At 39.5% G+C, this 12,810-nt stretch overlaps 1 protein-coding gene across 1 annotated transcript in view; it reads right to left on the reverse strand.

Annotated features, from left to right (window-relative positions):
- The window catches only part of LOC108276312 (kelch domain-containing protein 8B), a 128,553-nt gene that overhangs the window by 108,373 nt on the left and 7,370 nt on the right, over positions 1-12,810 (reverse strand). The window contains exons 2-3 of the mRNA XM_017487890.3: positions 5,186-5,358; positions 3,012-3,989 (exon numbers count right to left, since the gene is read on the reverse strand). Of these exons, the coding sequence (XP_017343379.1) occupies positions 3,012-3,402 (391 nt within the window). The 5' untranslated portion in view covers positions 3,403-3,989; positions 5,186-5,358. The remainder of the gene's footprint in view (positions 1-3,011; positions 3,990-5,185; positions 5,359-12,810) is intronic.

The following is a 12,810-nucleotide window of genomic DNA, read 5'->3' on the forward strand; positions in this document are numbered from 1 at the left end:
GACAGCTAGCGGTTACCAATAGTCACACCTAAAATAACACAAAATATAGGGTGTCCCAAAAGTCTCCATACATAGTGCCTTTATCGGTGGATGTTCGTGGACGTCCGCTTCTCGGTTGGTCCACAACAATTTCAGCCTTTCTGAATTTGTTAATAAGTTTGGCAGCAGTGTCATGTGTGATATGCTTGCCATGTTTCCTGTTAAAGTCCATTCCAACCTTGAGACAGACTCCTGATCCAGCCACGAGAATGATTTCATTATGTTCTTCTTTTTTCAAAGGCATTCTTAAAGTATATTATAAATATAAGTATAAATATAAAAAAACATTTTGGAAGACATTTTGCTAAAACGTGTTAATTTCCCGCTATGTACAGTATGGAGACTTTGGGGACACCCTGTAGTTACCCCATTAGGATGGAATTATTAGAAATTTGTTTCTGAAATATAGAGCGAGATTCAAAATAATAGTAATAATTTTAAGAAATATCTTATCACTGTCGTTGTTTTTTCTTTGTGGTACATTGATTTTTTTTTATTCTGCTATCCTCTCTATTCTGTGTATCTTTATTCCGTGTGTTTTCTGAGGCTTGGTTTCATATTAATCCTGCAAGTTTTTTGAACTGCTGCTCATGCAACATAACACACAAGGAGGAAAGCACTATTTGCCCTCTTCCACATACATTAGCTCACAGATGCTCAACATTAGCTAGTGTCTCTGTGATAGACACAGGACAGAGAGTATGCAATCCCTCCCACCAGCCAATTTTGCTCACAATCTTGGCAGAGTCATTCTTATGATCTCTTGATTACAGGGCAAACATTGTTCTGTTGCACCACTCAGCAGTCAGTGTCACATTAATCTTTTGTATTAGTTTGTATCCTCCCTCTTAATAGGACCTCATTACTGTTGTACAGTATGTAATACCACTAAAACTATCTCAATGGTCCTTCAAAGAAGGGGGGTGAGGATTGTTGTCTAAGGGTTTGGACGTTCAATAAATAACGGTCGAAATTCATATTTTCGAAATTAGAATGGACAGCAGAAATGCGTTCATATCTAAACTGCATGGGGGACCCTAGTGCAGTAAAAGTAGCCTTTCTGGCCTGTATTGCTCTGACTGACAGGAGAGAGTGGTACACCATTCTTCCCACTCAGAGAGCAGCTATTTTAAAACTTGTGATTTCCCAAAATAAAGGCAAACGTTTAAACATTTAGTAATGCCTCCTGAGAGCTCAAGCATCCACATTCAATGTCTTATCCTGCAAATAGGCCCAAATACATCCAACCATATCTAATATGTGTGCAGTATTTAAATGTTATAGCAAACACGGTCCACCTGTAAGCATGTCAATGTCAGACCAAAGATTTGGTCTCATAAATTTTGGGGTGTGGTTTTTGCCTGGTAAGTAGATTCTAATAAATTCATCGGCATTATTCACTTGCTATCTGGGAAAGCTCACACTTGCTTGTACAAATCAGTAACAAGGAGATAATTGCACACACACACACACACACACACACACACACACACACACACACACACACACACACACACATATTCAAATGAAATTTAGTAGTGCTCAGTCTATTTACCTCAATTTTCATAACTTGTCTGCAAATCAGTCTAAATGTCAAACCTGACATACACTGTAAACAGGGTGTTCTTCATAACAAAAGCCATGCTCTGAATACCTGGTGCTAATAACATGTACGCCCTCCTGCTGATGGCAGCAGCAGATTACTCATACTTATATAAATACAATATCTTAGCAAATGTGAGCTTGTCAGGTTACTGCTAGCTGCCTGCTCTCCACTGTTCACATTCACATTTCTGTTCACTCTGCTGTCTCCTTCTTTCATCCTTGATGCTGTAACCAGTAAGCCATGCCAAAGTACTGACAAACAAAACAGACAGAGGTAGGAAGAAGACCCTTTTAGGAGCCATGAAGTTGCCATGAAGGCTGCAGAATTTCACTGCTTTCCTGTTTGAAAGGTGTGTGTGTGTGATGCAGTACTCCAGACTGAGGAATGCGACAAAGAGGCAGGAAAAGGAAACACCATAGTCTAAACAGCCATCCATCTCTCCTCTGCTTCTCATTCAAAAGCACCTATATATTCACTCTCACCGGAGGAAGAGAGATTCTGCAGTGTGTAAGAGAATGACTAATGGGCTTTGATTTGGAGCGTATGTATCCACAGCATACAGGCAGACTAGTGTACAAGAGACAGTCTTTATAGTAGGAGTGATTGTAATAAGATAACAGCTAATCACACAGAGCCACAAGTGAGACTCTTTCTACTTGGTTTCCACACAAAGCCTATTCCTGTAAACACACACCTCTTAAAGTCTCTAGCTCATGTGTCTTGTGGAGTTAGAGATTATAGGAAGAAATCTATAAAGGTTTTTCATACACTTTTCCTATAACATTCACCGAGTCATTCAAAGTAATTACTGAATAATATTCTTTAACATTAACAACTGAATGATAATGTGGAACATGAAGGGGTTAAATCGATGGAGGTTCTGCTAATTTAGTTCATTATAGGGTGTCTTTCAGTTTACTCTTGCCTGTCATGCACAGCTCAGTGAAATGGCTTCATTTTGTGTGTTTTTTTTTTTTTTTTACCAAACAATCTTTTCATATTTCATATTTCATATTTTCAATCTTTTCAACATTGTCTGAGTCAAATGAATGTATAATTAAAGCTGAGACAGGGCATCACTACATGCATATTTAAAAGGTTCTTTGTATCCAGACCTACAAAATTAACACATCATACAATAGTAGAATATTACATATAATATAATATGTACATTGCCTCAATAAATACTGATATGAAAACACTGTATTAAGCTGTAATTATCTTTATGACAAGTTTGGTTATCTTGAAGCTGTTTTGTCATTTTTCTCTAAGATGTCATTAGAAGTTATTATAAGACTCACACTGACTAACTAATACTCACCGAGACTTTTTAAAGGGGGGGGGGGGGGGGGGGCACAGCTCTTACCTATCTCCAAGGCAGTTATGCCCATTGATGCCTGTCCCAGTCCAGTCTTCCTCTCCCACTTGCCCTCATCAGGGTGGTAAACTTCCACTGATGCCAGTGGGTTCTGCTGAGCGTCCATGCCCCCCATCACCACCAGCTGGTCCCCCAGTGCCACAGCTGAAGCCCCTGCCCTGGCAGTGGGCAATGGGGGGAGCTGACACCAGCTTTGGCTTTCTAAGTCCAGGACCTCTACGGAATCCAGAGGCATTCCATTCTCGCTGCAGCCCCCCATCACATAAAGGCGGCCGCCCCACAGCACAGGTGTGCAGTAGACCCGGCATGTAGCCATTGGGGGGAAGACCTCCCATTGCAAAGATTTCACAGGACTTACATCCATCTCAGGCACTGGCATGGCGTTATGTGGGCACGGAGGCGACGGAACATTACAGGGCCCAGGCAGCAGGGAAACAAGGCAAACAAAATAAGAGACGATAAGCTGACAGGGCAAATGTTGTCTCTGGAGCAGCAGCTATAGTCAGTTTGCCAGAGGTGTAGAGGTTTACTCTATTTTTTCCTCCACAGACGGTGGAATTCAGCTTCAGGAAATGGCGCAAAAATAGCCTTGAGTCTATTCTGATATTTTATTAATTTTTGTTACTTCTTCAGATAACCATTTATATATACAGTACATCACTCATTTGTTTCACTACATAGGTGGAACAATGGATCAGTTAAAATAACACACAGAAAAACTGACATACATGTCAGAAGTGATTCTCCAACAGGATAGAAAGGCTACGTTCTGTAATTCGGTCAAGTTTCAGATGTAATTCCTCCTAACAGTTCCGATTACTGATCAGGGGTTCTTGGTCTGGCTTGATCCTCAGTAATCCACAATAGTGATTTCTCATGCGGTGCTCATTTTCTCTCCTCCACAGCCAAAGAGAAGCAGAAAAGCCTCTGGAAGCAGGTAGTCTCTGGGTACTACTGAGCTAGAGGCTGGCAAAGAGAAAGAGACACAGAATGAAAAAATGACTGACAGATAGAGAGAGAGAGGGAGAGAGAATGAGAGAGATATACAGACAGATAATGTCACTAATTTAAAGTGTAGAATTGCCCCCTGCAGTAGGCTCATTCTGAGCATAGCGGGAGCCGCAGGTCCCTGTGGGGCCAAAGTAATCCTTCCTGAGAGACAGCGATCCTCAGCCCTGTGTCAAACAAACCCAGTCACCCACATGATTTGATGGCCAAAGCGCTGACATTTACCATTTACTACCTTGACTCAAATAATAAGACCATTGGCAATGTGTGTGTGTGTATGTGTGTGTGTGAGAGAGAGAGAGAGAGAGAGAGAGAGAGAGAGAGAGAAACGCACACATGAGAGAGTGCGTGGAAAGTGGCAAGCTTCAGTAGTCTGGCCATCTCCACAGGTCAACCCCTCTACAGGGAATCACTGCTCAGAGCAGGCACTGCAGCAGCCTAATTGGGACCTGTGCATTTCTAATTAGTAATCTTATTAAGATGAGGTGTGTGATGGGAACAGCTGTCTGAGACTGAGGAGAGAGAGAAAAAAAGCAAAGAGAGAGGGTAGAAGTGCAAAAGAGACTGTGAGAGCACGAATGGAACACGTGTGGGTGAGGGAGGTAGAGAGAGTCACAGGGGAATCCTAAGAAGCTTGCTGAAGCATATCAGTGAGAAAGGAGGATGTATGTGTGTGTGTGTGTGTGTGTGTGTGTGTGTGTGTGTGTGTGTGTGTGTGTGTGTGTGCGAGGGTCTATCTGTGGTGAACAGATGGAGACTGTCCCCTTCAGAGACAACAGCACTGATGAAGAAAGTATGGAGTAAGGGCTAAGGATGCTGAGTCAGATTTGTGTGTGTGTGTGTGTGTGTGTGTGTGTGTGTGTGTGTGTGTGTGTGTGTAATTAATATGTCACTGATGACAGTGCCCTAAACTATGCGCCAACTGCTTCACTACACAGACAGGCACATACTGATAATGATTAAGCTAGGTCTATTCACCAGAAAGGAATATTTTATTTATAGCATAATAAATAGGTAATGTGATTTCTGAAGTGTATTTATCACAAACCATTTGCAAACATATCACAAAACATTTACCACTACAAGAGAGTAAGGCAAAGTTAAAAGTGAGTTTAGCCACAGAAAAAACACTTAAAATGTAAATGAACAGTTACCCAGAGCAAATGCCTCCGTTTACTTTATCTTCAGACAATACTCCACTGAAAAGATCTGAAGCCTTTGTCCTTCATGATTTGTAGGAAATATTTTCCAGATGATGTATTTTCATCAGACAGGAGCCCAGTGGGGTTGGTGGATAAGGGTCTGTAGTCAGCTTCTGTATGATTTCCTAGAAACCCAGAGAGAAACAAAAATAAACACAAGACATGAGAGAGAGAGAGAGAGAGAGAGAGAGAGAGAGAGAGAGAGAGAGAGAGAGAGAGAGAGAGAGAGAGACCCTCTGGGAGTTGTATCAACCACTAATTAGAAGTCTTAGTGGGTTACTGTACAAAAACAATGCAGATAATAGGTGAATATGTAGAAAATGTAACAAATACCCTTTTCACAATGAAATACTACAACAAACACAGTCACCATAACCACATAGTGAAACCAATTGTTTCACTATAGAACTTGTTCTGAAGCTGATTTACTTCAGACGTGATGAGTAAGACCATGGACAACAGTGTGCTTTTGGAAAAGAAAAAAAAAAAAGACTTACAGTTTTACAGTGCAAAAGTTCAACAGGACAAAATTATAGCAACAAGACATTTAATGTGTTAAGTTTCAAAAATGTCCCTTCATTATCAGCTCTTTTTCATTATTACAAGTACACTAAAATGATCAAATAGTGTATATAAAATCCTTATTAGTCTTTGTAAATACATGCAGTTCCTTTCATATCCCTTTCATATCCTCAATCCTCTCAGTTTTAATACTTGCCTTCCAGCAACACTCCCCAACCCCAACTCTGTACTTTCACTGTCATAACTCTTCCAGATTGTATATACCACCTTCATCAAATTGGAGCATCAAGGCAAAACTTAAAGTGCACCTATTATGGCTTTTCAAATATAACCTTTCATTTAGTGAGTTATATAGCTGTTTGTGAATGTAAAAACAGAGTTATTGTCTCCCAAAAGAAGGAAGCGATTCTGAACAGCTGAAACAAGTCGTCAGTCGTTCCAGACTTACTTCCTGTACTAACCTACGTAGGTTTACAACAAAAAATCCTGCCTCTGGTCTTCATTTTTTTTCAGATGGAGCTGAAACTCGTTATGGTAGTGGGCGTTTCCTTTTCGACACATGCTGACAACGGTAGACCAATCACAACAGACTGGGATGTCTCGCCAATCAGAAAAAAGTGTGCTCGCTGAAAGGAGGAGTTTAGAAGGAATCTTGTAGAACGGATCACTTAACGAGCCGTTTTTGACACTGGGGGAAAAAAGGTAATGCTGTGGTTTAAATTATGAGCACATTAAAGTGTTTTTGACCTTGGATGCATATAAATCTATTGTATGAGACCTTTAAAACAAAATTAGGCACATTTCAAAACCATAATAGGTGCGCTTTAACTTACTTTGTCTGTTAGTTTTGCTTGTTTCAAGATACACCCATATTTCATATTTTAAAATCTTGAAATGATATTTTTTAGTAGCAAAATTGTAACATATTACTTTTTTCACTCATTAACCAGGAGGGTTGCAGATATTTTTCCATTTCCCATAACTGGATCACCATGTCATATAAAGTAAATAAGAGCATTGTGTGTTGAAATGAGAACTTTTTCTCTTCTGTCCTCCCAGCTAGAGTTATCGACTCTTAATTTTCTCTCCTATTGATTCAGCCTCAGAAACACAATGCCTTCCAAAAGCCTACTTCACTGTTCTATAATATCTAGTTTGGCAATGACAACAATATTTTGATAAATTTCTTAGTGAAGGAAGTTAAGAGAAAAGCACATGAGGGAGTGAATGTGGAATGAAGGTAAGGAACAAAAACATTCCTGGGTGGTCGGCCTTGTAAGGAATTATTCTCATTTTGTCTGTTTGTTCCACCTGTCTTATTCCTCTTCTTATTCTTGCCCCCCTTTCTTTCACAGCTGCCTGTCTCTCCTGTGTGTATAAATAGAAGTTAAATAAAATGGAAAAATGGTTCCTTTCCAAACAGAATTTCTAAAGCTTAGGCTCCCTGTAGAGCTTTACAGAGTGTCACCTTAATCAGCAGTGATTTCCTCCATATGACAGGTTTGGCACATGCATACACAAAGCCCCGAGAAAAATGCCAGAGGCCACAGGAGTGTGTCTAAGAGTGAGAGAGAAAAGGATAATGGCAGGTAGCCACCTAAATTGCCACATTTTTAACTTAGAACTTCAAAGCGTTCTTCAAAACAGAAACATTCGACAGTTTTAAAAAGTTTAGAATAGAAAAAACATACTTCAGGCACAGTTGAGCTGAACAGAGAAAGGAGGAAGGATGAGATATGATTGACAGTTTTGTTATTACTCAAGGGCACTGATTACAATCTCCCATCAGAGCACATACCTATGGAGTAACCAACCGGAACTCATGAGTTAATAAGACACTTAATCAACGTGATAAATTCAAATTTCAAAGTAGCCACTTTTTACAAATGACATTGTGGTTATCATGATCCATGAGAAACTTGAAACAAAAATTTAATTCAAACTTCTCCAGATACAAAGCAGTCACTACTGATGAGTACTAAGCAATGCTGACTGATTGCAGAAAAACTCAAAGGGGGGCAGCAGATAACTTCTTCCCTAAGTATTCTGTTTTGAAAAAGAAAGTGAAGAACTGTTTCTTCTTTATAATGTCTCCACATCAGCTTGGCAGAGACTCTCATTCTGCCACCGCCTTTCTCCCTGTAGTGTAAGTACAATGAGACAGCTAGAACAACGAGTAGACCACCCTCTTTAAGCCATCATTATCTGGTGATGTTTCTGTCTGGGCTCCACACCAGACAGGATGGTGAATCTTCATCATCTGGCCTTTCCTGATTCATCTAAATGAAGCTTTGAGGTACCTGTATACAGCCTCCCCTGCCTCAAATTCAGTTTGATATTGTGATGCTTGCTGTCGTCTATAATTCATCTCCACTAAATTCTGCTACACTCTCACCTCTCTGCTGTGCCAAAATCATTTCACTGAGGCCGTCCCTGTTCAATCTCATGTATAAACGAAACATGATATCACATGATAAAAAAACAAAAACAAACGCTGAACCAAATCTGATGAATGTAGGGAATTCTTTTTACTGCTACACACATACAGATTATACATCCAAACAAGCAACCGGTGATTCCATATCCATCTATGGCAGGTAATCTAGAGCAATATTTGGTGGGAGGGATGGCATACTCTCTCTCCCTTGTCAGTCACAATGACCCTAGCCTGTCGTGGGTGTCTGAGCGCTCATGTATGCGGAAGACGGCAGATAGTGCTTTTCTCCAAGGGTTTTAAGCTAGCCTGGGATGCAGCATGACTTGCAATTTCAAAAAGATGCAGAAGCTGGCTTCATGTGTCTAAGAGAAGGGATGTGTCTGCATCTGAATATCCCTACTACCCTACTATACAGTAGGCGAAATGCAGTACGCCAAAGGAGTAGTATGTATTCCTAGTATTCATAAAACAGTAGGTGAGAAACATCCAGATGAACAACTGCTTCCACCTCAATTCTGCAGTATGGAACCACTGGATCTTGTGGATACTGTGCTATCCCATAAGCCAACGGGACTGGCGCAGAAGAGCTTTCAGAATCAAAAATGGCGGAAGGCATCACGCTGGCTCGTTTGAAGTTGTAGGTCGCATGTCAATGCCAACATGGCGGATGTAGTATGTCCTGATTGTATTCATACTACACACATATGCTGATCAATATGTACTTTATAAATGGCCGGGCAGTAGGTACTGAATAGAATGTAGTAGGTACTGTCACAGTATGCCATTTCGGACACAGTCCTCGCATCTGTTTTCTGGCTGTCCATAGGTAACACTATAAACATTTTGGGATGCAAGAATCATGAAATCACTGTAGATTATGATTTTAAGTAGTGTGTCTACCGTAATAATTTGAAAACAATATACACTAATTGGAACATAAAATATCGGGCTTGGGCAGGACATGTGATGTGACACAGATGGCACCCAGGGCCTTTCTATTTATAGTTAAATTATTATTATTATTTGAAAGTTGTCTTTTATCGGGCCTTAGGCAAACATTTATATAAAAAAATTTATATACAAGCCAGGTGGTAAAAGCTTGACTATCTGCAACCACACCTCTTCTCCTCTGCATGTGTGCCTGTAATGTACAGACCATTCACTCTTATATAAGTTTAAAACATGCTTTTGTATGATGAGCGAGCAGATATGGCTGTAATTTGTTTTGTACCACAATAAAGTCACAATTAAGTCTATTCTGTTGTGACCTGTGCATCAGTGGACAAAATATATATTGAGTCCTTCTTACAACAAGGAGCAGTATTAGCGGGAGAGAAAAAAACGGTCAAATACTAATGCACAAAATGATATTCCCTACAACCAGAGCAGAATAAAGAAAAATAAATAAAAGCAGCGGCAGGGAAGCAAATAAAAAAAGTTTTAAAAAAAAAAGCAAGAGAGAGAGAGAGACAATTTAAACTGAATACATAAACCTAGCAGAGCTATGTGTGTTTGTTCATGTGTTAAGCTGCAGTGATGATATCTTGCCTTATCATTTAAATGCGTTGCCAAATCAGATGCTCCATTGCTCCTTATCCCAACTACTACGGCAACACAAAAAACTGGAACACACACCCACACACACACACACACACACACACACACACACACACACACACACACACACACACACACACATTGTCTCTCCTGTTGACAAAGACCCCACCAGCATTTTATACATTACACACACACACACACACACACACACACACACACACGTACACACACACACACACACCACCCACTGTGCTATAAACTTGTGATAAATATAATATTCAGTCTACAGGAACTGCAGCATGAAGCAGCACTTACTGCAGTCTTTAAAAGCCCTCTTTAGTCACATCGCATTAAAAGCTAGCAATGCTGCCTAATGGATTGTAGATATTGAGCTTTTGACTTTTTGTTTTAATCCTGCACTCTCATACATTTAGCTAAGTACACTTTGTATAAAATGCTCAGTGTTGCACTTCACTATGTTTCCTACCCTAGATTACATTTATACTTATTTTGCCCCACCTTTGCTGTTTGAAAACAGTTCTTCTCATACTGTTAATTTCATATTGCTTGTATTTCCAGCATCAGTTTTGCAGGATTATAGCATGCCCAGTGACCCTAATCTACTAGTAAACAAGTGAAACAACTACAACCACATCATCAGCATACAAGTATATTTTAACGATTTAATATCAGTGTTTTTGGTAGAGGTTTGCTGAAGCTAGCTGTTTCGAATCTCAATTCAAGTAAGCACAGCCCTCCATTTAGTGATCCATCAAAAGCTATAATGTCAACTTCAATAGTTAGGTCCGAGTTTCTGCATTATAGGCACCATAACTGACAGGCAGGGGTGGAAAGTTATAAACTATATGTACTCTCCTTACAGTACTTGAGTACATAGTTCAGTGTATCACACTGTTCTGTGATACAATTATTTTTGATAACCATTAGAGAGTAAAAAATAACAATGCATTTAATCCCGGAAGACTATAAGCCAGTTAAAAGAGAGTATGTGCAAAATGTAAATAATTCAATTTCAAACCCCAATAAGAAAAAAGCAGTTGCCTGCAGAAAGTATATACTTTGAGTGCCAAATGCTGGGACAATGGAGACAGATGAGCATACCTGGCCTAATTTATCAATTATCTTCAGTTTAAAATGGTTCAAAGTAAATAACTTTAAACCTGAGAATGATCTGCAAATTATGTGAGCCAAAACCCTTGGAGATATCAGCATTTCATAGCTAAGCATTCGACCTGCAGAAACATGTACAGGTAAGCCAGATGAATGAGCTAGACAATCTAGCCAGATCTTTTGATGTTTTACAGTATGAAAGTTCTGTATTAAACATCCACCCATCCATCCATTTTCTATACCACTCATCCTTCACGGTCACGGGGAACCTGGCGCCTATTCTTGCAATAGCGTGAGTTCAGGATCATATTAAAACAGCTTAATATATTTCCAACTAAAAATATAGAGATATATTTATGGTCATATGTATAATTTGTAATCTTATTTATTACATCCATCCATTTTCTATACCGCTAAACCTACAGGGAACCTGGAGCCTATCCCTGGGAGTATGGGACCCAAGGCAGGGTACACACTGGACATGGTGCCAATCCATCGCAGGGCACAATCACATACATACACTATGGACACTTTGGACATGCCACTTAGTCTACCATGCATAACTTTGGACTCGGGGAGGAAACTGGAGTACCAGGAGGAAACCCCTGCAGCACAGGGAGACAAACTCCATACACACATGGAAGCAGCGTGAATCGAAACCCCAAACATGGCGTTGTGAGGCTAACTACTAACCACCATGAGCCTTCTGTATTAAACAGAAAAAAATAAACTTAAGATATCACTTCAATGTTCATTAGAGATTGATTGCTGTGTTCAATATATCGAAGTGATGCTATAGCCTCGAGGTAATGCTCAGGAGATTGTGTAAGGGAAGTAGCTAGAAACGTGTATGTATTAACATAAGCTACTAATGAACCTAGCATGCTACTGAAACCCCAACAGCATTTGGTTAAATTAGCTAGTACTGTTAATAATCAAGATGGTGATCACTGTCATCAATCGTTGTGTCAATTGCAGACATGTAAAAAAAATAATAATAATCCAGTTAATTATTACTACAGTATCAGTACTATAGTCAGTGTGTTTTGTACTCTATCTACCTCTTTTGACAGGGAACTAGAATAAAAATGTTTTTATCTTGATTGATTAGATTCTTGTTGTCCGTATTTTGTGTTGTTGCCATAGAGACCAGAATTTTTCCACTGAACATATATTTTATTAACAACTACCAGAATATGTGGAGAACTTCACCAAGTCTTCCATTACAAAAAATAAATGAACCCATCTTTAGGTTTATCTTTTTGCTTATGCTTATACAACTACTTCTTCATTTAATATATAGCTTGAGTTGAAAAATAACACTTGAGTTGGACTTTTCTGTACTTTTGCACTACAGAAAGAAATGGATGAGTAAACATTAGAGATCCAGTGAGAACACAGCTTCTTTGTAAGCAGCCTCTAGAGATACAGACTTATATTTTCTTCTCTGAGGTTCAGCTTCACCAATTCATAATTCTGTCCGACTGCAGAACAGCAGTACCCAATGCATCTTCCCTCACTCTTCCCCTCTGACCCTCCTGGGATGGAACCTCAAGAATAAACACAGATACTATTCTAGCCCTGGGAACATAACTAAGGGGGAAAATAGCTCTAGGGAAATACTGCCTGGGTGAATTAAAGAGGGATGCACACTCTGCCAGAGATCAGCTCAGTTGTGGACAGGGTTTGAGATTAACTTTTTCACTCAGAGGACAATCTGGCAACTAAATTTTTAAGTTATTCAGAACTTCTACTAGCCAAAACAAAAATATCATAAATAAGATAGATTATCGAGTCACAGTTATATTTATTATTATATATTTATTTCATATTATTACAAAACAACAAACACTCTTTTGAACAAATCAAACCTGGGGTCTGATAAAAAGCACTGATGGACAGAATAAGCCATGGTCTGCTAAAAACTGGA

The sequence above is a fragment of the Ictalurus punctatus genome, chromosome 15 (genome assembly GCF_001660625.3).
Source record: "Ictalurus punctatus breed USDA103 chromosome 15, Coco_2.0, whole genome shotgun sequence".
Classification (NCBI taxonomy): domain Eukaryota; kingdom Metazoa; phylum Chordata; class Actinopteri; order Siluriformes; family Ictaluridae; genus Ictalurus; species Ictalurus punctatus.